At 37.6% G+C, this 26,765-nt stretch overlaps 2 protein-coding genes across 2 annotated transcripts; one reads left to right on the plus strand and one right to left on the minus strand.

Annotated features, from left to right (window-relative positions):
* Positions 1–4,127: 4,127 nt before the first annotated feature.
* On the minus strand, positions 4,128–5,545 carry LOC142985735 (uncharacterized). The gene is made up of 2 exons (XM_076133984.1): positions 5,471–5,545; positions 4,128–4,814 (listed from the first exon to the last, which is right to left on the minus strand). The coding sequence occupies exons 1-2, from the start codon at positions 5,543–5,545 to the stop codon at positions 4,128–4,130; spliced, it is 762 nt and encodes a 253-aa protein (XP_075990099.1).
* A 16,282-nt stretch (positions 5,546–21,827) lies between these two features.
* LOC142985736 (uncharacterized) lies at positions 21,828–25,043 on the plus strand. The gene is made up of 6 exons (XM_076133985.1): positions 21,828–21,848; positions 22,656–22,803; positions 23,306–23,464; positions 24,095–24,232; positions 24,430–24,448; positions 24,920–25,043. The coding sequence occupies exons 1-6, from the start codon at positions 21,828–21,830 to the stop codon at positions 25,041–25,043; spliced, it is 609 nt and encodes a 202-aa protein (XP_075990100.1).
* Positions 25,044–26,765: the final 1,722 nt, after the last annotated feature.

Raw genomic sequence — 26,765 nt, forward strand, 5'->3', positions numbered from 1 at the left:
TGAAACTTCTCAAATATTGAAACAACACATTTTAATTTCGCATTTTTCTTTATATTTCTATCAACCCATCCTCCTTTTCTTTCTCATTCACATCATTATTTCTTTCCAGTCCAACTCCCTACGAGACGTGTTCATTCTACAACAAAGACGACGGCGCGTGGTACCGCGCACGATGCATCACTCCCACTACGTTATCACTCATTGATAGCTGTAAAGTCGTTAGCGTGACGCCCAACGACAAGATACGGAAACTGCCGAGCAAATACGAAGCAGTGCCCGAATTCTGCTGCACGTTGGAGTGTAAGGATGCTAAGGTGAGACTTAGATTTATCAGTAACTAGGTGACTCGTGCAACTTCGCTTGTGTCACATAAGAGAGAATGGGTCATAATTTTCCCCGTTTTTGTAACATTTTTCACTGGTGCTCTGCTCCTATTGGTTGTAGCGTGATGATATATAGCCTATAGGCTATCCAACAGTAAAATATTTTTTCAATTCGAACCAGTAGTTCCTGAGATTAGCGCGTTCAAACAAACAAACTCTTCAGCTTTATAGTATTAGTAGAGATTAGCGCCCACTACGTTATCACTCATTGATAGCTGTAAAGTCGTCAGCGTGATGCCCAACGACAAGATACGGAAACTGCCGAGCAAATACGAAGCAGTGCCCGAGTTCTGCTGCACGTTGGAGTGAAAGAATGCTAAGGTTAGATGTTAATTTATCATTAACTACCTTGAGGAGTTCATAGCCAGTTGTGCTCACCGGTAGGTAAAAGATCTGTGGGTTAAGCAACCGCGCGGTCATTCTGTAGATAGTCAAATTAATGGACAGCACTTTATTTAAAAAAAATATATTTATTTTAATTAAAATAAAGGTGTGCTCGCAGAGCATCAAGCCGAGACAATTTATTTATTTATTTATTTGGCTCACAAAACAAGTTACAGTCGATTACAGTGTTGATCTAAGACTAATGTTTAAGAGCTAGACTGCACCTCTAAATATGTAAGCACAGATACATCCAGATAATAAACTTATATTTTAGTTAGTGTGTGAGTATACTAAATATTTTAAAAACTTATTTTTAATACCTTACTAGCTAATTTGTTAGTATTGTGAGTGAAGAACATGAAATTACATTTTTAAATGAAATTGAAGTTTACTTAGGCTTGACTTGAGAGTTAATAATAGTGTGACTGCAAAAAATATGTCTAACATCCCTTTTAAACGTAGAGAAATTGTCGTGGAAAATATCCAATGAAGAGTGTTCCAACACCGTATCGTTATATAACCGACACATTCTGGTTATAGGGTTAAAGAATGAAGTGTTATTGTTGTAGACCTGAAGTGAAAATAATCGATTTGACGGGTTGCGGGCCTTGTACCGGGTGATGAATTTGATACGTGATAATAGTGTAGGGCTATCGAGATGAGAATGGACTATTTTGTATAGATTATATAATTCGCTACATTTACGGCGGTCCGAAAGACGTGGGATATTGAATTTTGCTAGCCGTTTAGTGTATGAGCGAAAGGTACGGCCTAAATTGGATCTGAAACAGAGAGTATTTACGAATCTCTTCTGAACCCTCTCAATGCGCGAACTGTGAGTTTCGTAATAGGGTGACCAGATAATCGACCCGTATTCTAAAACGCTTCTGACTAAAGAGTAGTACAAGAGAATTAGAGTGTGCTGGTTCTTAAAGTCTTTTGTGGATCGTGTTATAAAGCCAACGAGTTGTGTGCATTTAAGTATGAGATGATCATAATGAGGGCGAAACGTAAGTTTTTCGTCGAACAAAACCCCTAGATCCTTTATCACAGTTTTACGCTGTAACAAAGAACCGGAGAGAGAATATGAAAATTCAATTTTTGTTTTTTGGTCGTAAATGAAATGATGAAGCACTTATTTATATTTAATTCCATGTGATTTAGTGCACACCACTCAGCCACACGTGATAGGTCTTCTTGAAGATTCAAACAGTCTCTGATATTTTGTACAACGCAGTAAATTTTAAGGTCGTCAGCATACAGTAGGCAAGGACAAGTGATATGCTGTATCAAATCGTTAATAAACATGATGAAAAGTAGAGGACCAAGGTGTGAGCCTTGGGGCACCCCAGAGGTTATAATAATCGAAGAAGAAACATGCCCCTTTATGCTAACAAGCTGAGTTCTGTTATTTAGATATGAAATTATCCAGCGAAGTAGATTTCCGTGTATTCCGTAGCGTTCTAATTTCATACAGAGTATATCATGATTAACTTTGTCGAAGGCCTTTGCAAAATCTGTGTATATTGAATCTACCTGACTATTTTTGGCAAAGGCACTACATAAGTAACTCTTATATTCCAAAAGATTGGTGACGGTTGATCTTCGGGGAACAAATCCATGTTGCGATGATGATAAAAACGGTTTAAAATAAAAATACAGTGCGTCATAAATTGACGATTCTAATAACTTTGAAAATACAGATAAAATGCTAACGGGTCTGTAGTTCTCGCATTTATCTTTTTCTCCGCATTTATAAATTGGGATTATAAAAGCAGTTTTCCACCGACTAGGAAAGACACCACTTTTTAGAGACATGTTAAACAAGATATGAAGTGGTAAGCTTAACGCCTCTCCACAGTCTATCACAAATGAAGAAGGAATGCCGTCCGGGCCTGCCCCTTTGTCCCGACTCAAATTTTTTATTAAAGACCTTATACGATCAAGACTTATTTCAATGTCACATAAGACTGTTGATGATGATGGGATTTGAATTTTATTCATGTCAACATCGGAGTGATTGACGAATACAGAGCTAAAATATTTAGAAAACATTTCACATACCTCCACAGGGTCTGATGAAACTAAATTACCATGTTTCATGGTTACTGGAATTGAGTTAGACCCTTTTTTACTCTTAATGTAACTCCAAAAATGCTTTACATGATGTTTGACAGAATTTTCGACTGACTGTATATAGTCGTTATAGTCATTGTTCATCAAAGTTTTACATCTAGCTCGTAATAGACTGAAAGTGTCATAATCGCGGGGATTTTTATATTTTTTGTAACGTTTGTGATATTTACACTTTTCTTTTAGACTACGTATCTATTAAGGCTGGTTTAAACCATGTTGGATAACTATTGTCTTTACTCGACACTGGGGGCGTGTGAGCCCAAATAATGGCATTTAATTTATTGTAAAAGGACTGCAAGGCAATATTTATGTCTGGACAGCTCAGCTCCTGTTCCCAGTCAATGGACAAAAGCTCCTCACGGATGTCAGGCAGATTGCATTTATTAAAATTGGGTCGTCTTATATTTTTACTGCAAATTAATTTTGGAGATTTATTCGAGTCAGAAATATCTATTAGCAAGGGAGGATGATGTTCGTCAATGCGACTTAGGGCTGATGCTGCGTAAACACTTATAGTTGATAGAGTCGACATGACAAGATCCAAGAGTCGATTGTTTTTGTTGGGTATGTTATTAAATTGTTTTAAATTACATAGTGAAATCGTATCAAGCAATAATTCAGATTTTGGGTCACCGGGTGGATTAGGAATTAAATTAAGTGAGTTGTTTTCCTTAGTCCAACTTATATTTGGCATGTTAAAGTCCCCCAGACATATAAATTCATCGTCATCTTTTAATAATGATACACGTTTTTGACAATTTGTATAAAAAGAGTTCATACTATCTGTGTCCAAATCGGGTGGCAAGTAACACAAACAAATAATAAGACTATGCTTTGCGGACAAATTAATTTGTAACCATATATCCTCATTATTACTTTCCCATTCGAGTAGGCGAGTCACAGTAATGTTGTTTTTAACGGCGACAGCAACACCCCCGCCTTCAGTTTTGCTGCTATTGGAGGTAAAACGATCGCGACGGAACACCCTGTATCTTGAATCAAGAAACTCGGCATCCAGAACACTCTCATTGAAATTGGTTTCGGTAAAACAAATTAAATCATAATTACAATTCAGGATATTCAGATATACTTCTCTCAGCTTGCTCCTTATTCTATTAACATTCTGATAATAAATAATCACAATGGTATAGTCTTAAAGTTCCAAATAAAATTAACAACTAAATATTATACACGTTAAGGTACCTAACAACTGTTATTTAATAACTAAATTTCCCTAAGACGTTCAACATTTTTAATCTGAATAGCTTCACACTCATCATTCTTACGTACATAAATTTTTCCAAATTTTACCCAAACATATTTGTATTCTTTTTCTTTGGCGACTCTCCTGGTTTCTGAGTAGAGATGTTTACACTCTGGAGAAAGGTGTTCAGTTATATATATTCTCGTTTTTTCACCGGAAATACCTAAGTGAGAGCTGTTTAGCATTTGGGTATGATCCTTTGACTGTGATTTATTGAAGCGAGTTGTCGACGACAAGACTAGGTCTCGAAGGTTCTGAGATGAAAGAGTTACGAGAATGTTTCTGGGTCTATTTGATTTGGCATTCATTTTTGCAACTCTGCGACAAGCTAAAATATTTGTGTCGTCCATCTTTACCCCAATAATTGAGCAAAGTCGCTTGAAAAGTTGTAAGACATTTTCTGATTGAGACTCAGGTACGGACTGAAGCTCTATATTGCGACTTCGAGATATGTTTTCCATATTGTACAGTCTACTTTTCAATCCATTTATTTCTGACTGAAGGGTACAATTTTCCTGCTCTAATCTCGACATAGTCTCGTCTTTTTTAGAAATCAAAGACTTTAAATCCTTTTGTTCTTCGCAGATGTGATCCGTCGTTTTAGTGAACTCCTTTTCAATATCTTGTATAGCCGTCTTAATTTCTTGCTGAACAATTGTTTTGATGTCTTTTTGCAGAGCCGCGCGAAAAGAAGACATAAAAGAGGAAAAAGAGTTGTTTAATTTTTCATCTAATATAGAGGACATGGAAGAAATAAGTTTTTGCTCAAGGAAAGTGCTCATTTTTTTCATGGTCACTATTTCCTCCCCGTCCGTGACAGTGACAGTATTAGAAGGCTGAATTGAGTAATGGCTTATATTTGCATCCAGTAGGCTGTTGTCTATAATTACAGTACAGTACAGTGAACAAGTAATCGTAAATCAAATGGTTATAGTTTTGGCGCTCATTAAAGTTACAGTAATTGACCAACTAGCATTTGACACCGTAACTCTAACCCATTGATTATTGTTCTCTAACCTATTGATATTGTTTGTAGAGGCCTAGCAGGATGCATAACTCTTCCCTCCTTAAGTTCAAAATCGTCATTTAAATTTTTGTTAAATTTAGGATGATGATTTTGATTACACATAATTTTGCCTCTGTAACGGTATACAAGAACAAGAAATATTATAACTAGGATTACATAGATTATTATAGTTCCTAGACTAACACTGTGTATATTCACTATGTCTATTGGCTTTTCACTTGTTATCACTTCACTTTTTAATGCATGAGAAAGAAACTGCAAGTTTTCCATATTTACTTGATCCAAGTTAATCGCCTTGCGCTGCATTGTTTCTTTTGGAGGAACTATGTTGGGCAGGTGGATGCTCGGCATACTGCGAAACATTACTGATGCTACCTGAAGACGTGTTTGTTTCTTCAGCGTTATCTTCCCAACTTCGATTCTACAATTGTTGTCCAGTGTTATGATATATGTGCCGATAATGTTATGTTGGCTTATATCGCTTTCACAATATTCTGTTAGCAGTGTGTGAACTCCGGTGTAGATTATCCAGGAGTCTGGTTGTATAGCTTTGATCTTTACGTCGGAAGATTCGACTGGTATTGGTGCACACGACATTATTTGTGTAGAAAATTTCATCAGATCTTCGATGCATTTATCTTCATTTTGTACAGACATATAATCTTCATGACATAAGAATTTTCCTTGGTCTATCTCCTTACAAGGTTGAGATAATGGTACGGTTTTCAATCCCTTCGCCAGGATGTAGGAATGTTTAGGAGTTATAAGGAAAGTTAAATTTAGCTTTGAGTTATACATAGGGAAAGGGTGTAGGGAAAAATAGTTATAGGTGTCCGACTGAACCATTGGTACTGACATGATAAAAGTTAATCGTTTGCCCTTTACATATGCTTTAATGTCTATACTATTTTCTATCTTAATTAAATTATCTATAGTTACAGGGAATATAACTTTATCTGTTTTTTCTATTTTTCTTAGTAAATTATACAATTCATTGGTAGTCAATAAAGATTGATGTAAAATATTTATTTTACTAAAAGCGACTGCTGTCTCGACTTCGTCTAATCTAATTAATAAAATTTGAAAATTATGTATAAGTAAATTAAAAGTATTTATAATAAGTTCCTTGCTCCTTTGATATTGTGTTCTGTTAAAAATTTCCTGAATTTCTTCAATTGTTTTTTCTAATATAATGAAATTATTTCTGGTGGAATTTGTTGTATTGACAAAGGTGTCAATCATCTTAGATATTTAAGTCACCTTATTTATGATCGTATTTTGTTTGTTTTGGATGTTATTTATTAATTGATCATATCTAATGGCATCCTGATTATCTAAGTTACCAGTGATTGCTTTAATTATAGAACCAATCGGGTTAATTAAACCTCTTTTCATTCTAATATTTGGAATAAGTTGGTTATACTTTTCTAGCGTAAGATTCATAATGTATTGAACTTGGAGCTCGGCGTCGATAATACTACCGTCTAAATTATATATATTATTTAACTTATCTATCATATATGATTTTATTTCATCATATTTATTAATATTGTAGTCTAAATTAGTGCAAATCAATTCTAAGTCTAATATTTTAATTATATCCCAATTATAAAAGCTTACTGATGCTTGGCCTTCTTTCACAGGGAGTATACCTGGGTTGTCTTCAATCGGTTGAAGTTGAGTTGTTTTTAGTTTTTACTGGGACAGTGTTGCGATTTATTTCGCCCGTAATTGTTGCTTTCTGGTATCGAGGTTTATCTTTACTGCGCCTAATATTAACGCCTTTTACATAAACTTTATCTCCTTTCTTTATGTTAAATTTTGTCTCACCACCACGTTTTTCCTTTATTTTAGTTTTAGAGTCGATCATTTTGTCAGTTAGATATTTATATAAATATTTTGTACGTTTCGCGTGTTCTTGGACTAATTGTTGGATATACTGTTTGTTAAAGTCTACGTTAAATGCGTCCGATGATTCGGTATGTCCAAAGACTATTTCGAAAGGTGTAAGAAGAGTGTATAGATTGGTTGTATGAGATAATAGCGTAAGTCATGACGGATGCTGCGTCTGTTATCTTCCGTTCGTACTTAGCTAGTCTGTATATTTCCGTAATTGTTGAATGGAATCTTTCAACTAAACCCATGGAATTTGGATTATGGGGGGTTCCTATGTGTAAGTCTATTTTGTAAAATGATAACATTTCCTTTAATAGGTTATTATTAAATTCAGTTCCGGGATCTGAGCTAATGCGTTGTGGTATTCCGTAAAACGAGAAGTATTTAATTAGCGCTCTAATTATTTCCGGTGTATTTCTGCTTGAGATTTCGAAGGCTTGTCCTAATTTACTGAATGCATCGATAATTGTTAAAAAGTAAGTGTTTTCGATTGAAGTTCCGGTTTAATGGGTTTTCTGTCGTATTTCATGAGTTTACACGGTTCGCATGAATTTATGATGCTTGCGACTGTTTCGTGCAGGTTATTCCAGTAGTAAGTTCTCTTGAGATGCGCTATTGTCTCTTTAATGCCTCTGTGACATGTCTTACCTTTATGGTATTTCAATACAATCTGACGTTGTTCATTCTCGTCTTCGACGTAAACTACACGCTTAGTGCATTCAAATATTTTAATTGAGTCCTTTTTAAACAATTGTGTTATAATATTTGTAAACGACTCGCGATGTCTATGGTCTTCAAAGTAAATAAAATGTTTGATTTTAGGTCTAATGTATTCTTTAAGAAATTGTTTGATTATCTCTAAATTATCTATTGGCATGTGGACTTCTAATACTTTCTGTTTGTCGCGCGATAGATCTTTAACAGTTAGTTCATTTCTATTCCATGTATATATAAGTATTTGGTTTGGTTTTGTATCGATTGCTTCGTCTAATATCGGTAAGTCGGAAGAGTCGGTATTCTCTTCAGAATGTACTGTAGCAAGTGTTGAGTTGTCCTTTTCGGATGCTGTGACAGTTTGGCTGTCAACAGATGGTATAGAATATGTCGATTTTCTTGATCTTATTTCCTCATCGTCCGAAATAACTATTGTATCGGGGGAATTTACTTGGGTTGACATATTATCCTTATCAATCGCGTTTATTTTAATACGTGAAAGTGCGTCAGCGTTTCCGTTTTGTTTACCTGGTTTGTATTTAATATCATAATCATACTCATCTAGTCTTAACCTCCATCGAGTTAAACGACTGCCTGGTTCTTTAAACGTGTGTAACCAAACTAAAGGTCTATGATCACTAAGTATAATGAATTTTTTACCATATAAATAAGGTCTGAAATGTTGCATGCCCAAACTATTGCAAGTAGTTCCTTTTCAATAGTACTATAGCGCGTTTCGGCGTCATTTAATGTTCGACTTGCGTATGCTATTGGTTTATCGCTACCAATTGGGCCTTGTGACAATACTGCTCCTACTGCGTAGTTTGATGCGTCAGTTGTCAATAAAAATGGTTTACTAAAATCAGGGAATTGTAAAAGTGGGGCATTTGTTAATATTTCTTTACATTTTTCGAATGCGTTTACGAATTCCTGAGTATGTACAATTTTTCTACCTTTCTTTAAACAATTTGTGAGAGGTTGTGTGATCTTATAGAAATCTTTGATGAATTTACGGTAATAGCCTATTAAACCTAAAAAGCTTTTTATCTCCGTGGGAGTTTTAGGAATAGGGAAATTTAAAACTGCTTTAATTTTATCTTGGTTTGGTTTGAGCTCATCTTTAGAAAGAGTGTGTCCTAAGTAAAGTACTTCTTTTCTTAAGAACTCGCACTTATCTAATGTAACTTTTAAGTTTGTCTGTCTAAGTCTGTCGAATATTTTTCTGAGCTTTTCTATGTGATTTTGTAAGCTATTAAAAAAGACTAGGATGTCATCTAAATAGACTAGACAATGCATTCCTTGTAGTCCTTTAAGAACATTGTCCATAGCTCGTTGAAATGTAGCCGGAGCTGTCTTTAAACCAAAGGGCATTCTCTTAAATTCATAGTGACCAGATTGGGTTGTAAAGGCTGTTTTCTGTCTATCAGAAGGCTCTATTTCTATTTGGTGATAGCCACTAGCAAGATCTAGCGTAGTAAAATACGTAGCTTTACCTAATTTGTCAAAAAGATCTGTAATATTTGGGAGAGGATACTTATCATCGACCGTAATTTCGTTTAAACGTCTGTAATCTATTACCATTCGGTATTTTTGTTCACCTGAAGCGTCAAATTTTTTAGGGACAAGATGTACAGGGGCATTCCAAGGGGAATGATATTCAGTTATTACATTATTATCTAATAATTTCTGTACTTGTTTCCTAATTTCTTCGTTTTCTGTTGGAGGTTGTCTATAAGGTCTTATATATGTAGGGTCCTCGTTGCTTGTGCGTATTTTATGTTTTACTTGGTTGGTAAAAGACAAGGGGATTTCTTCGCTATAAAATATGTCTTTATATTCTAGACATAGGTTTTGAATACAGGTTCTCTCTTCGTTATTTAAATGTTCTAAACGTAACTTGTTTAAATTAGCTTCTAATATTGAATTTGTTTGACTATAATTCAAGTTATGATTTGTCGTAGTTACTTTAAATGATTCTGTTAATGGGTGGACTAACAATGGTTTCTCTAGTGTTATTAGAACGTCTTTATTATTGAGGTTTTGTATGATTGTTTCTGCATAAAAATCTTTACATGTTATCATTGCGTCTGGTGTTCGAACGCCTGAACAGAATTCCGTAAATGGGATAATAGCTTCGCCATTCTCTACTGTTGTAGGTAATTTTACTTTGACTTCAGAACGCCTGGGAATATTTATTTTAAAGAGTTCATAATAAAGAATTGGTATTTCGGTGGTATTTGTTCGTAATATTTGGTTTTTCATGTCAATGTTAGCATCTAATTGTTTTAGCAAATCTATGCCTATTAGGCCGTCATAGTCTTTGTCAACTTTATAAATGAAAAACTTATGAGTAAGATCTGTTTGAAAGGTTTCCGTAAGCGGTATATTTGCTACTTCCGTGTGTTGGCTACAACCATGTGTGCTTACTACTTGGAAAGGCTCTTCACACATATTATAAGGAAAATATTCATTTATTTTTTCCGGATTTATGAAAGAACGCGTACTGCCAGTATCGATCATGAAAATAGCGTCTAGTTCTGGTATTTCGATATGAGGTAGTCTATGAGCTTGCGAATAGTTTAAATTGATTATTTCTGGTGATCGTCCGGTGAGGCTTCTATGGTAAAATTTTCCTCATTTTCCTCAGACTCTACGTAATTTTCGTACATTTCTTGATTGTCCATATCTATACATTCGTTATATGTTTCATAATCCTCATATTCGTCTATGTTATTTTGTTTTACTGCTGTTCGCATGGAGACGTCCGTGTTAGGCTTAGGTGTTGTATTTTGCGGGAAACGATTCTGATTTAATTGATTTGGTATCCCGAATTTAAATTGATGATTGGGATTTTGTTTGAAAAATCCGCTTTGTTTTAATAATTATTAACTGCTCTAGGCAATTGTTGTTGCGGGTGACGGAATTGATTAGGTTGTCCTAACTTGTTAGGCTGAGGGAATCTCATTTGATTATTAACGGGATTATTTCTATTAAATAGATTAGGGAATGTCTTATGCTGAGAGTTTTGTGGAATATTATTATTTATGCCGAATTTAAATTGACTTTGTGGCGTTGGTATGATAGGTTTAGATTGCAATGGTTTATGGTTCGATTTATTTTTAGATTGATATTGCGTTTGGAAATTGACCTCCTCTGTTACGACACTTAGTGCACTTTCCAGCGAGGTGCATTTGTTCAATCTTACGAATCGAAGCATTTCCTCGGGTAAGTCATATAAAAATACGTTTAACGCGGTATTGTTGTATATAATCTATACTAATATTATAAAGCTGAAGTGTTTGTTTGTTTGTTTGTTTGATTGTTTGTTTGTTTGTTTGTTTGAACGCGCTAATCTCAGGAACTACTGGTCCGATTTGAAAAATTCTTTCAGTGTTAGATAGCCCATTTATCGAGGAAGGTTATAGGCTATATATCATCACGCTACGACCAATAGGCGCAGAGTAGCAACGAGAAATGTTACAAAAACGGGGAAAATTATGCCCCATTCTCTCTTAGGTGTGTTACGCAAGCGAAGTTGCGCGGGTCAGCTAGTATAATATACTTAGCTGCTTTGATGCCTTCGTCAGTTAAAAGGTTGACTTTAGATATTAATGATGATCTTATATTCTGGATTCTATGGCAGAACTCAATATACGTCTCTCCTTGTTTTATCTTAAGATTCTCTAACTCTATGGCAATACAGGATTCAGTGCGTGGATCGCCAAAATGCTGTACAAATAATCTTTTTAACTCCTCCCATGAGAACACATTTTCTCTTTCACTAATTAATATGGCCGCTTTGCCTACTAATCTGCTGGTAATACAGTGATATAAATAGATATCTTGAGCGGGATTGTTTTCCCCTCTAAATGACTTAATTACATATTCACATTTATTTATAAATAAGTTTAACAATTTCCCGTCGCCATCAAAGCGTGGGATAATCGCTTGAATTTCCTTAGGAAAAAGTTGAATTGTATTTGTTGGCTCATTTGTTGCCATTTTTACAAATATATATTATTTTTAGGGCAAAAGATTAATAAAGTATATTCGGCGATTTTTGTCCGATATATACGCTTAAACTAAGTGTAGATTCGGCTATGTTTGTCCGAAAAGACATGTAGAGGCCAATAGTTATTGTTCTACACTTGAATGTTAGTTCGATTCACGTTGTGAAAATGAAAGAGTATTGTCTGTACGACCGTTTATTTCGCACTAAGTAATATTACAATGCTTACGATAAAATACGATGTCAGCAAATGTATTTATAATAATGTTACGCTTGCTCGTACATGCTGCCAATTAAAACAAAAAGATAAAAAAATAAGAAAATCTAAATCTAAACATTAAATTCTACACGATTCGCAATCGGCGAAGTCGCTTTATCTACTCGTATCTTACTGTAACTTATAGCATGTACGGGCTCAGCAATTCTACAAGGGCTATTAAATTCTTCATCTGCTTGAGTCCGTATGCGTTGAACGGCAGGTAGTGCTTGTTCCTTGTGTCGATATCTTCGGTGGATCTTGATGATAAACCAAATGACGACCGCTAGTCCACAAGTAGCAATAATTCCGTATGTCGCGTAGTGATGAGTATAAGTGTGTGTTGTTTTTATACTTAAAGTTTCTTGCTGTTCTTTCACGTTTTCAATTGTACTGTGAAATATTTTGAGTTGATCTTCATTGTTAGTAATAGATAGAGGAAGTAACAACTTGCTCACGTTTATGATTCGGTTCACTCCAGACTCCGGAATATATGTTTCTTCATCTCCAACAATAACGTGGTTACTCCTCAAACGGAACGGTGAATGAATGATCAGCTGATCACTCTTCAACATGCAACCTTCAGATAATACAATCAGGCCAGTGCCCTCCAATAAATGTGTCGTTATCTCACTCTGACAGAATGTGCGCACAGTGCACCTTTCACAACAGGTGTACAGCCACGAGCCACGAGCTTGTAATCCGATCCATTCCTCTAAACAAACGGACGCCGTTGTTTTACAACTTGATAAGTTCCTATTGTTTATAATTTGTGCCTCACAAGTTGTTGCGGTACTCTTCATATCAAGTATCGGTTTATTTATAGAACAAAATAACCGATGTTCGTTTATGGTTACGCATGGCATTAAATCTTCTTTTTCAAGATAAATCAACATATCTTTTTTGAGGTTGGTAGCAATGTAATCAGAAGTCGGAAACACATTTATAGTCGTTTTTCCAGTAATATTCCGAATCGGTATCACTCGTGTCACTTCATACTGCTCGTCATTGATGAGTGGTATCTTGACTTCAAACAAAAGACAACTCTCCGTTAATCGAACATGAACTGTCGCTATCTTATACATCTGTCTAATACAGCTATAAGTATTCACACATGGTAACGATAAACCTTGTGGAATCTGACCAGATATAATGTTCAGTTGATGCATAAATTCGTCAGGTCGTAATAGGTGAGTGTCCAATCTGCCATTTCGTATATCTGTAATTAAATCGAGCAACAGTTGTTGGATTCTTCTCAAGTTAGAAATGACCATATTTGCTGCGAGAGCAGTTGACGTGATGTACATAATATTATCCCGATCCTGTTGTATTTGGGCTTCGATGTCCTTGAAATGTTGGGTAAGTATTGAAAATTGTTTATTCATGACTTCTTCGTTTCGCTTCAAAATATTATACTCCCCTTCTATAATCGAGGTGTGTTTTTTGTACAAGGTCAAGAGATGATTTTCGTTTTCATTAATAGTTTTGATGTCAATTTCGTATTTCTCCGCAAATCTTTCATCAAGGACGCCAAATAAATAATTTGCAGCATATCCTACTCCATCTATAAGTCCTCTTTTCACACGCCACCCATGTTCTGATCGTAACACTTTATTATAATGTTTCAACTCATTTAGGTCGTGCCTAAACTGAGATTCCATTGTTAAAAGAGAAGCTTCGGTTTTGCATAGTCCACTCAAATGATCTACGTATTTTTGTATATTTTCGATACTTTGCCAATAGGTAGATGTGTTATAATAGACCACCATATTCCACGTGTCTTGAATTATGTTCATTTCTGCTATTTTATCAAAATATAATAGTTTTGCAGGATCCAATTTAGTCATGTTATATAAGTGTTGCGTGGAAGGAGTTATACACGTCATTAAAAACGTAAACATACACAGATAATTATTGAATGTTCGTTTAGGGCTTCTTTTTCTAGTTTTCGTAGTTCTATCAGATATTTTCTCATTTTCCGGCACGTTCTCACTTGTGTGAAGGTCATCTCTTTCCAACGGTAAGCGTGACAGTTTGGTCACAGGACGCTTTAGATTTCTGTTATATTTCGTTTTCAGAGTAACTACATGCACCCGGCCATCTGCACCGGGGTGGGTTTCGATAACTCTTCCGAGAAGCCACTTGGCTGGCGGAATATTTTCTTCTCGTATAAGTACAATATCTCCGAGTTCAAGGTTGGTTGTCGGATGGTACCATTTACTCCGACTCTGCAATGTTTGTAAATAATCGTTGGACCATCTCTTCCAAAAATCACGATGTATTTTTTCAGTTAATTTCCACCTACTTGTGATATTACGAGGGTCAAGGTCAGCTGTTAGCGGAGGCGATAGCACGGGTCCACCCACTAAAAAGTGTCCTGGTGTAAGACACTCTAAGTCATCAATATCACTAGTTAAGTTCACTAATGGCCTTGAATTAAGGCATGCTTCAATTTGTGTTGATGTAGTTTTGCAATGCTTCATTACGTTCTTTTGTTAAAGATTTTTCGGCACCTATAAAGTTAGTCCCATTATCGCTATATAAATGTTTTGGGGTTCCACGTCTCGCGCACAATCGTTTCAAGGCTGCAATAAAGGCTGGAGTACTTAAATCGGAGACCAATTCAAGGTGAACCGCCTTCGTCGCGAGGCAGATAAATACAGCAATGTATCCCTTCGTGGTCTTGATTCCTCTACCCTTATTGGCTTTTACTTCTACTTGTCCTGTGAAGTCCACTCCAGTATGTGTGAATGGCCTTGAAGGGGTCACTCGAGGTTTCGGCAGGTCGGCCATAATTTGCTTATCACTTGATGTTTTAAACCGGTGACACTTTACACACTTTATTAACTGGTTTTTCACTGTTGCCATGCCACCAATAATCCAATATTTATTCCTAATATGTGAAAGAGTTAACCGAGCACCGCCATGTAATGTTCTCTCGTGCGCTTGATTTATCAAAAGTTCAGTCACTTTGTTATGTTTGGACAAAATAATCGGATGTTTTTGTGACACGTTCAAATATGCTCGTTCCAATCTTCCGCCCACTCGTAATATTTTGTTTTTGTCCAAAATAGGGTTAAGATTCAAAATTTTACTTGTTGAATGAACTCTGTTATTTTTCTGTAATTTACTAATCTCTTGCGAAAAATCCTTCTCTTGAGCATATTTAATCACAATATCGTGAGCTTTTTCTAATTCGATAGTAGTTAAGTATGAAAGTCGGACAGCATTGTTTTTGTTACGCGAGTTGTTTATAAATCGCGATAACCAAGCTAGTACTCGCACTAACCGTGACATAGAGCTATGCTTGTGCAGAAGCGTCTCGACCAGTATAATATTTGTTTGTTGAGAGTATGTCACAAGTTTTTCTTTCTTCATATCCTCTTTCGTTTCAAATATTGTTGGTTGTTGAGGCAGATTACTTTGTTTTAACCATGCCGGACCTTCCCACCACAGCGAATGTGTAATCAATTGAGAAGGAAATAGTCCTCTACTGGCGCAGTCCGCTGGATTACTTTCCGAAATCACATGTTTCCAGCAAGAAGACGGCATATTATTTTCCTTTATTTGAGCTATTCTGTTAGCAATAAAGGTTTTCCACCGAGTTTGGTCGCCTAGTAGCCAACCCAATACTACCATTGAGTCGGTCCATCCAAACACTTGCACAGTCTGTACCTTTATTGACTCTGTGACTTTTTTCATAAGCCGCGATAACAATACGGCAGCACTGAGTTCGAGCCTAGGCAGGGACATCGGTTTGTTAAGTGGAGCTAGTTTTGTTTTTCCAGCCATAAGTTTTATGACCGGCTCCCCGTGTTGGTTAATGGACTTGCAGTAGATCACGCATGCGTATGCCTTTTCCGAGGCATCGCAGAATCCATGTAACTCGATAGGTAGTTTTGTGTCTCCCATGTAACGAGGAACAGTTATGTTGCAAATATTTTTCCTATCTTGTTCGAATCGTTGCCATTCTTTTTGTAAATTTTCAGGTAAAGAATCGTCCCAGTTGACACTAGAAATCCAAGCTTGTTGAAATATGATCTTTCCTTTTGTCGTCACTGGAGATAGCCAGCCAAGAGGATCATACAATTCAGACAACTGTGATAGCAATTCTCGCTTCGTAATGATATTGGCAGATGATTCATTTTTTGTTTCAATTGGATGAAATGTAAACTGATCCGTACGTGGGTTCCAAGAAATCCCAAGCGTTTTGTTCGACTCGGCGTGTTTAAAGTCTAACATGTTTTGACTAATGAGATCTTCGGGTAAGTTTTCTAGCATTTCAGGCGTATTACTAGCCCATTTGCGAAGTTTGAAGCCACCGCCGGCCAAGATATCGATCAGTTGTTGCTGAGATTCCAGACCTTGACAGATGCTGTTACAGCCTCCAAGCAAATCGTCCATATACAGGTTGTTGTTCAAAATGTCCCCGGCTAAAGGATAATTGTGGCCGTCGTCGGTCACAAGTTGTTTGATAGTACGCATAGCTAGATATGGAGCGGATTTTGTGCCGTATGTTACTGTACATAGTTGAAATTCTTGTAAAATTGATGTTGCGTTGTTTGTTGTATTGATGTTGTCTCTCCATATTATTTTTTGAAGGTGTTGATCGGATTCTTGAACATAAATCTGCCTATAGAACTTCTCTACATTTGCTGTGTAGACATATCTATAAGCTCTCCAACCCAAAAGTAAGGTTTGTAAATCCTTTTGCAGATTGGGTCCCGCTTCCATAAGTTGATTTAGTGTGTAGCCGGAAGTTGTTTTAGACGAAGCGTTGAAGACAACTCTTAATTTCGTTGTCGTGGAATCAGGCCTAAGCACGCCGTGGTGTGGTAGAAAACACTGCGGTTGCCGATATATAGTACATATTTTCATATGTCCCAGTTTCAAATAATCGTCAATAAATTTCTTGTAACTCTCTGAAAAAGTTTTATCTTTATGGAAACGTTTTTCTCGTTGCTTAAATTGGGCTACCGCTTGTGGTTTGGATACACCCAAATTCTCTTCAAAATTTTGTTTCATGGGAATTTTTACCTCGTAGCGCCCGTCTGGTCTTCTTGTAGTTGTATTTACGTATAAATTCTCGCAGAATTTTTCCTCAGACGACAAAGTACTCTCCCAGTTATTTATTGTTATTTCTTCCATTTCCCAATATTGGGATATTTCATCAATGTTATTAAGTACTGCGTGGCAATTAAAAGTTTTCAAATTGCCTAGTAACACCCATCCTAGTTTTGTTTGCTGTGCTATGGGCGTTTCTATGGGCCCGCGTAATATTCCTTCCAAAATTATTTCAGCGTACGTTCCCGCGTCCAAAAGGACGTCAATCTCTCTGGAAATATTATAATCGGGGTCCGCTAACTTTATACTTTGGAGATGAGGCCAGTGTTCCTTTTTGAAGGAGTAGTTCGGTAAGTTACCCAGGATTTTTGTCATAACTAAGGCTTCGGTTGCGAATGTGTAGTCTTCATAGATAGATTCGCATATCAATTGGACTATGCCGTGACTTTGGTTGATAGTTGAACCAATTCCAGATACCGAAGCGCTTTGTTTTCGTCGTTGTAGACCCAATCGCTGGGCTGCTGATTCAGTAATCAAATTAATTTGATTACTGAACTTGTTGATTCAGTAATCAAATTAATTTGATTACTGAACTGTTAATGGACTTGCAGTAGATCACGCATGCGTATGCCTTTTCCGAGGCATCGCAGAATCCATGTAACTCGATAGGTAGTTTCGTGTCTCCCATGTAACGAGGAACAGTTATGTTGCAAATATTTTTCCTATCTTGTTCGAATCGTTGCCATTCTTTTTGTAGATTTTCAGGTAAAGAATCGTCCCAGTTGACACTAGAAATCCAAGCTTGTTGAAATATGATCTTTCCTTTTGTCGTCACTGGAGATAGCCAGCCAAGAGGATCATACAATTCAGACAACTGTGATAGCAATTCTCGCTTCGTAATGATATTGGCAGATGATTCATTTTTTGTTTCAATTGGATGAAATGTAAACTGATCCGTACGTGGGTTCCAAGAAATCCCAAGCGTTTTGTTCGACTCGGCGTGTTTAAAGTCTAACATGTTTTGACTAATGAGATCTTCGGGTAAGTTTTCTAGCATTTCAGGCGTATTACTAGCCCATTTGCGAAGTTTGAAGCCACCGCCGGCCAAGATATCGATCAGTTGTTGCTGAGATTCCAGACCTTGACAGATGCTGTTACAGCCTCCAAGCAAATCGTCCATATACAGGTTGTTGTTCAAAATGTCCCCGGCTAAAGGATAATTGTGGCCGTCGTCGGTCACAAGTTGTTTGATAGTACGCATAGCTAGATATGGAGCGGATTTTGTGCCGTATGTTACTGTACATAGTTGAAATTCTTGTAAAATTGATGTTGCGTTGTTTGTTGTATTGATGTTGTCTCTCCATATTATTTTTTGAAGGTGTTGATCGGATTCTTGAACATAAATCTGCCTATAGAACTTCTCTACATTTGCTGTGTAGACATATCTATAAGCTCTCCAACCCAAAAGTAAGGTTTGTAAATCCTTTTGCAGATTGGGTCCCGCTTCCATAAGTTGATTTAGTGTGTAGCCGGAAGTTGTTTTAGACGAAGCGTTGAAGACAACTCTTAATTTCGTTGTCGTGGAATCAGGCCTAAGCACGCCGTGGTGTGGTAGAAAACACTGCGGTTGCCGATATATAGTACATATTTTCATATGTCCCAGTTTCAAATAATCGTCAATAAATTTCTTGTAACTCTCTGAAAAAGTTTTATCTTTATGGAAACGTTTTTCTCGTTGCTTAAATTGGGCTACCGCTTGTGGTTTGGATACACCCAAATTCTCTTCAAAATTTTGTTTCATGGGAATTTTTACCTCGTAGCGCCCGTCTGGTCTTCTTGTAGTTGTATTTACGTATAAATTCTCGCAGAATTTTTCCTCAGACGACAAAGTACTCTCCCAGTTATTTATTGTTATTTCTTCCATTTCCCAATATTGGGATATTTCATCAATGTTATTAAGTACTGCGTGGCAATTAAAAGTTTTCAAATTGCCTAGTAACACCCATCCTAGTTTTGTTTGCTGTGCTATGGGCGTTTCTATGGGCCCGCGTAATATTCCTTCCAAAATTATTTCAGCGTACGTTCCCGCGTCCAAAAGGACGTCAATCTCTCTGGAAATATTATAATCGGGGTCCGCTAACTTTATACTTTGGAGATGAGGCCAGTGTTCCTTTTTGAAGGAGTAGTTCGGTAAGTTACCCAGGATTTTTGTCATAACTAAGGCTTCGGTTGCGAATGTGTAGTCTTCATAGATAGATTCGCATATCAATTGGACTATGCCGTGACTTTGGTTGATAGTTGAACCAATTCCAGATACCGAAGCGCTTTGTTTTCGTCGTTGTAGACCCAATCGCTGGGCTGCTGATTCAGTAATCAAATTAATTTGGGAACCTTGATCAAGTAGGCATCGTAATTGCACATAAGTACCATCAGCGGATCGTATTTTAAGAAGTACCGTTGCAAGTAAAACTTCTTTGTTTCCCGCCGCGTGATTTGCCTTCGGTTGCATCGCTAAACGTAATCATTGACGGTGTCATATCGTTCGGGTTTGTGGGAACGGTTGTTTGCGCGCACCCGGTTTCACGTATCGCGTCATGTAACAAGGTATGATGCGACCGGTTGCAAGTTTTGCAAGTTTTCTGAGAATTACATTGCCTCCCGTCGTGGGAAAACAGACAATTCTTACAAATTTTGTTCTGTTCTAGTATTTTAAGTTTTGTTTCAGCTGTCATATTTTCGAATGTTTTGCACCGCATCAAAACATGATTCGTTTTACAGAGAGGGCAGTTTCTTCCTGATCCCATATGATAAGTTTTAGGATAAAATTGTTTATATTTTCCATTAGTTTACGATGTTTGTTTTGGAGCCTCCTTTGAAGACGGGTTACTGGTTTTGTTGAATTGCTTTTTGGCGTTAACTGGTTCCAAGGCTGTAAATTTATTTTCCAGGTATTCCATCAACTCGTCAAAAGTAGGTAACTCCCGTGGCGATTTTCTCGTTTCCATATAGTTCGAATATGTTTCGGAATCCATTTTTCCAGTCAATATATGAACCAGTAAAGGGTCCCACGACGTTGTGTTGACACCCAAATTGTTGATAGCTCGTATTGTCTCCAAACTTGTATCATGTAGGCGCTTAATTTCATAAGCCATTTGTAAGTGCATAGTTGGCTGATTCATAAACACTTGTATTTGTTTAGTGAACAGCAGTTGAATGTTGTTGTACCGATGGGTAAGTATGTCCCAACAGGCATCATAGTTGTCGGCGGAGATGGTTAAATGTTGAACGATACGTTCCGCCTCTCCGCGAAGTTTCCCTTTAAGATGCTGCATTTTTTGAGTTTTTGTAAGCAGCGTATTGTTGTGTATAGCTTCTGAGTACAAGTCCATAAAAGTTGGCCATTGAGTGTAGTTCCCAGAAAATGTAGGGATTTCTATTTTCGGCGTCGATTGATGTTGATGGACGACAGAATTAAGTTTACTGTTGAGTCTTCTCTTTGTTGATTCAAATATACTTTCGTGTTTTGAATATTCGAGTTCATAATCCACGTCAGACCCAGAAAGCACATTGTCGATCTGCCAGTGAGTTTCATCAATCAGCTTCCAACGGGCTTGCAACATGCTAAGTTTGTCGTCAATTTCCCATTTTTCAGAAATCTCTTCGAAGTTAATGTTACCAATCAACCTTGTGAAGGCTCGGAAATTCGTGCATTGTAGGCTGATGAGTTCATCTGTTTTCGATGGCACTCCTCGCTCTTCGGCTGATAATGGTTGAAAAGTTTGTAGTTCTGACGATAGGGATTCGTACTGTTGTTTTACAGAGTGATAAAGACCCGATGTAAAATATTCAGTGGCATGGTCTCCAGTTTCCAGCAGTTGGTGATTTTCTAAAAATTCACTCCACAGTTCTAAAAGAGTATTCAAACGTTTTTTGAGGTACTCTGAAGTTTTTCGGCTTGACGAATCCTTTTTGAAGTTGACATATATCTTGTTGATATACTCAGCAATAGTTTTCTGACGTTGGGCAATAGCCTCCATTCTTCGTAGTTAGTGGATGGTAGTATGCGACAGTAATTTATCTGCGATATGTGCGACTCTCCTTCTCAATCTAGTTGGGGCGACCCGCTTGTGGGAGACCAACCAGACCGATTCGCTATCACAATTGAATCACAAATCACACTTTCCGAATCTTCGTTCGATCCGGCTCGAAGGACCAAAAAATGTAGAGGCAAAATAGTTATTGTTCTACACTTGAATGTTAGTTCGATTCACGTTGTGAAAATGAAAGAGTGTTGTCTGTACGACCGTTTATTTCGCACTAAGTAATGTTACAATGCTTACGATAAAATACAATGTCAGCAAAAAGTATTTATAATAATGTTACGCTTGCTCGTACAAGACACGTTCCTATACTAATTGTAGATTTCGCGATTTTTGTCGAAAAATACAAGTAAATACTATAACTAATTGTAGATTTCGCGATTTTTGTCGAAAAATACAAGTAAATACTATAACTAATCGTAGATTCCGCGATTTTGACCGAAAATACGAGTGGATATATCAACTTAGCGATGTTTGGTCCAGTTAGATATATAAGGATAGACACGGGGTTATGGAAACAGTGCGAATAAGGATTTACTCACAGTAATCTGCTGCTGCCCATGCCGAGTTGCTGTCTTGAACGATGTTAGCGAGATGCTGCTGCTGCCCGATGCGGTATTTGACGAAATTTGTAAGTTCTTCGAATCTTAGTCAGGCTGTTAGTTGCCGCGAAGTACCGATTTTTGTGTACGGAACGACGAACTTTACGCGAACTTAAGATCCGACCCGACTGCGCCAGTCAAATTAATGGACAGCACTTTATTTAAAAAAAATATATTTATTTTAATTAAAATAAAGGTGTGCTCGCAGAGCATCAAGCCGAGACAATTACAGGAACAGAACTGGGTTATGGTACAAATGACAAAGCTTTTATACATGTGGTTTTAGTCATGTGGTATCCGCTATGGCGTGATACATACAATCATGGTATTCATGAATGGTCTTAACAGTGAACAAGTAATCGTAAATCAAATGGTTATAGTTTTGGCGCTCATTAAAGTTACAGTAATTGACCAACTAGCATTTGACACCGTAACTCTAACCCATTGATTATTGTTCTCTAACCTATTGATATTGTTTGTAGAGGCCTAGCAGGATGCATAACTAGATAGGTGACGCATAGTGGTATTTGAGCTGGGCGTCTCCGTGCTTCGGAGGGCACGTAAAAAGTCGGTCCTGGCTGTTGTTTAATAAGATAACAATCGTTAAGCCATGTCAAAGGCCTTCGGGCGGCTTGAACAACTTTGACACTTTTTACATGTCCTCCGAAGTACGGTGACGCCCAACTGAAATACCTCTAGTCACCGATCTATGGAATGATCGTGCCAAGGGTTGCTTAACTCACAGATCGTTTACCGACCGGTGAGCGCAACTGGCTTCTTATATAGAATCTTTTACTAATAGATGTGTTTTTATTTTCAGATCGACACTCGACTAAGATGCGTGCTACTCGCAAAGGACGGCGAGACCTACAAAGTGTCGATAGAAGAGATGCAGTCTGGGAAATCTCTCGGTGAAGGCTCCATCTCGAGGTGGCTGACAGCTATTGAACAACCCGCCATATCTAATGGTAAGAATCACGGAATCGCGAAAACAAAAGGAAAGGCGTACGTGGCTACATACCTACGCAGCTATGTGGCTACGTGTCTACGCAGCTACGTGGTTACGCTGCTACGTGGTTAGGCTGTTACGTGGCTACGCAGCTACGAGGCTGCACAGCTACGTGGCTGCACAGCTACGTGGCTGCACAGCTACGTGGCTGCACAGCTACGTAGCTGCACGGCTACGGGGCTACACAGCTAAGTGGTTATATAGCTACGTGGCTACGTGGCTACGCATCAAAGCAGCTACACAGCTACGTGGCTGCGCAGCTACGTGGCTACACAGCTACGTGGTAACGTAACAGCTTGGCTACGCAGCTACGTGGCTACTCTGCTACGAGGCTACGCAACAACGTGGCCACCTGGCTCCGCAGCTACGATGCTACGCAGCTACCATACAACCTGGCTACGCAGCTACGTGACTACACTGATACGTGTTCAATTTTCTATAACATTCCCTTTCTTCCACAGTGATCCCCGAAGTCCCTCGGCCATTGCTCCACAACAACAGTACCGTGCTTCTAGTGGCCGTGCCCTCCATGGGCTGGGCGTTCGTTCGTCCCGCCGACATGAACCAGCAGAGGGCCTACGATGATGTCGTACAGAATGTTCTTCTCGCTGGACTACAAGGTACTACATACATACAGGGTCTTCTCATAATAGCTGGTGACATTTCGGAAGGCAATCCTGCCCAAGCTTGATCACGAATTCGAGAAAAATATTTATTTTGATAACTTTTTATCTTTGCATTTCCGACCAATCACTTGTAGGTGTGCGTGAGCGAGACCGCCGAAATGCAAAAAAAAACAAAATTGACAATTTTTTTCCGTTACCGTTAGATCAAGTGATAATTATGTCTAATTCACACAACTTCAATAAGTCATTGATATGTTGTCTTGGATTCGACCCGTCTACCACTTGCGTGAGTGGTTTCAACTTATACAACTCATCATAAATATTCGGTTTACAGTGATTTAGTCAGCCTTTAAAGCTTCCGACTTTTGGTTTTTTTTTTGACGACTCCCGCACTTGGAATTGCTCTTGTGTCGCGGGGACTTTTACAAACATACAAACAGCGGACACAAAGCACAACCAGACCCGAAACAATTATCTGCGGATCGCACAAATAATTGCTCCGTGTGGGAATCGAATCCACGACCTCCCGACGCAATGGTTTTCGACGTGGCGACACAAACCACTGCGCTACGGAGGCAGTCGTTTAATTCTGATTATTATTCTAACACTCATATTTGTCAACAGCCACGACCACCTTACAGTCGCCGCCGCAGCGAGGACAAACTGTCGTAGTAAAACACGTCGACGGTGCTCACTACCGAGCTCTTTGCAAGCGAACCAGTGCGGCACCGAGCAAATATCTTATTGAATTGATTGATTTTGGTGAGTTAAATAAAGTTTATCGTATGGTTAGTGGACAACCAGTGTGGCACAGAGCAAATATCTTTTTGAATTGATTGATTTTGGTGAGTAAAATAGAGTTTATCGTATGGTTAGTGGACAACCAGTGTGGCACAGAGCAAATATCTTATTGAATTGATTGATTTTGGTGAGTAAAATAAAGTTTATCGTATGGTTAGTGGTCAACCTAGTGTTAAAGTAGTTTAAGCCGCCTGAAAGACCTTTGACATGGGTCATCATTTAAACTGTGAATGTACATACATTCATACATGGATACATTTAGACTGCCTCCGTGGCGCAGTGGTTTAGGTCACCATGCGTCGAGAGGTCATTCCCACACGGAACAACTATTTGTGCAATCTACACATAGGTTGTGATAAGTGTCCGTTGTTTGTATGTTTGTAAAAGGTCCAATTCTTAGTGCGGGAATTTTTGTATTAAAAAAAAAATGCGGCCTGAGAGGCCTTTGGTATGGCTCAATTTCAAGTTTTAATCCGTAGATACTTACATTCTAACTCGGGGTACCCCGGGACAAATTCAGAAAATGAAATTTTGGCCTAACTAAGTATTCGAAGTCGAAACCTCTGCGCGGCAATTACAAACACTGCACCACTACAAATGCAGACAAAAGCATCTTAACAACTCTTAATTAATTTTTTTTCGTCACAGGCGACTCAATAATCCTCCACGATCTGTCAACAATGTACCCGTGCCCTCCGCACCTGGACCTCTCCGCGGTGCCGTGCTCGGTGTCCAAGGTGAAGCTGTCAGCCGACGACAAACAACTGTCTGACCCAGCCAAGAAGTACGTCGACCTTATCATGAAGAGGGAGGACGAGATAACACTGGTATTTATATACTTTAACTTCAATATAATACACTACTCTCCCTCTGACATTACCCCCCCCTCCCCTCTGACATTACCCCCCCTCCCCTCTGACATTGACCCCCCGACATTGTGATGACTTTCCACTTTAACCATGACCCCACTTTAACCATGACCCTGTTAGAAATAAGGTTATGGATGTGCTAAAATGAAATTCAAAAGTTCATGCTTCAACCAAACTCACTATATTTGTTCTTTACAACACTTGGAAGTATATAGGTCACAGGGGCCGAAACAGGTCAGTAAAGTCAGTATTTTTGGACCTGGTCAGTAAAAGTCAGTATTTTAGAAAATCGGTCAGTATAGTCAGTATTTTTCCAAACTCAACAATTTTTTTTGTTTCCCTCTGCTGTTGGCCAATCTTACATTCACGATTTGCCCAGTAATGATATCAGAGGGCTGCTTTGGATGCTTGATATTATGTGGATAGTAGGTTGAAATTGGGGTTTCTGGATCAGATCAGATCCAGAAACACCCAATTTCAACAGTCATTAATTATTATTATTATTCAAAAATAGATATTAATATAAAACTTTAATACAACTTACTCTTATTACTATGTACTTTATTCTTAATGTATTTAGTTCAACAATTGCTATTTAATAATTTATCTGATCATTCTTGTTCACTTTTAACTGTTTATCTCTTCTGCTACATATTAAGAGGTTTATGAACAGCGTATAAAGAGGAACCAGTTTATGAACAGCTTATCCATAATGGCACAAGCTGTTGTGCATCTTATTGCACAATGGGAAAAAATAATGACACATATGGGATGGGGGCAGGAAACTATATTTACTTGGTGAAATAAGAAAAACATTTATTTATATAAAAAGTTTATTATCAAAGCACCATTTTTTTAAACATACAACATTTTTTAATGCACATATTTCATTATGATAAAAACAACTATACAAATCTTCAGAATCCTTATAATGATTACATAAGCTTAACAAACTAGGACATATTTTATCTTCTAAATTGAATACATTATTGTTTTTTAAAATACTTATTAGCCATAGTACTTTCTCTACACCTTTTGTGTAGACACACTTATCATTTAGAATATCCGAAATAATTGACTGATAATTTGAATATGGAATAAATCCTTCACGCCAGTATATTTTGCGGTTACGTTCAATCCAACCAACCTGTCGTCTTTCTGGTTTCGTCAAATCGTAAAAGGGAAATGGAGGCTTAATTAAAAATACTTGTAATTTCCTGTCACACCATACTGCAATTTCTTTTATTATAAATTCATTTGCTTCTGTTTTAAAGTCTTGGACATCTACAATGGCATTCATGATAGCCTGCGCACAATGTTGCTCAGAGGTTTGTATTCCACTAGTCGATCATTTATAATTAAACAGTAGGCAGCGGTGTTATCTGGTATTGGTTTTGAACATTCAATTTCTAAACGAACGTCTACTGGACCTGTTTTTAGACTATCGTTTTGCCTTGAACAATCTAAGATAAACAGGGGTGCCTTTTCTTTAAAATCTTGTAGATTAAGCAAAGGGTCGACTGGACAGTTATAATACGACTGACGAAATTTAGCATACATCTCGTATAATATAGAATATTTATTCTTGGAAAACTTTAAGCTTAGAGGCTCATAGGGATAATATT

This window comes from Anticarsia gemmatalis, chromosome W (assembly GCF_050436995.1).
Source record: "Anticarsia gemmatalis isolate Benzon Research Colony breed Stoneville strain chromosome W, ilAntGemm2 primary, whole genome shotgun sequence".
NCBI classification, from domain to species: Eukaryota; Metazoa; Arthropoda; class Insecta; order Lepidoptera; family Erebidae; genus Anticarsia; species Anticarsia gemmatalis.

Coding starts and splice junctions, on each gene's coding strand:
- LOC142985735 (XM_076133984.1), bottom strand. CDS start 5,545: ATGCCGAGCATCCACCTGCCCAACATAGTTCCTCCAAAAGAAACAATG. Junction 4,815..5,470: donor AGGCGATTAACTTGGATCAA/GTAAATATGGAA, acceptor ACAATTGTTCAG/CAAGAAATTAAGACGGCTAT.
- LOC142985736 (XM_076133985.1), top strand. CDS start 21,828: ATGCTGCTGCTGCCCGATGCG. Junction 21,849..22,655: donor TGCTGCTGCTGCCCGATGCG/GTATTTGACGAA, acceptor TTTTATTTTCAG/ATCGACACTCGACTAAGATG. Junction 23,465..24,094: donor TCTTCTCGCTGGACTACAAG/GTACTACATACA, acceptor ATTTGTCAACAG/CCACGACCACCTTACAGTCG.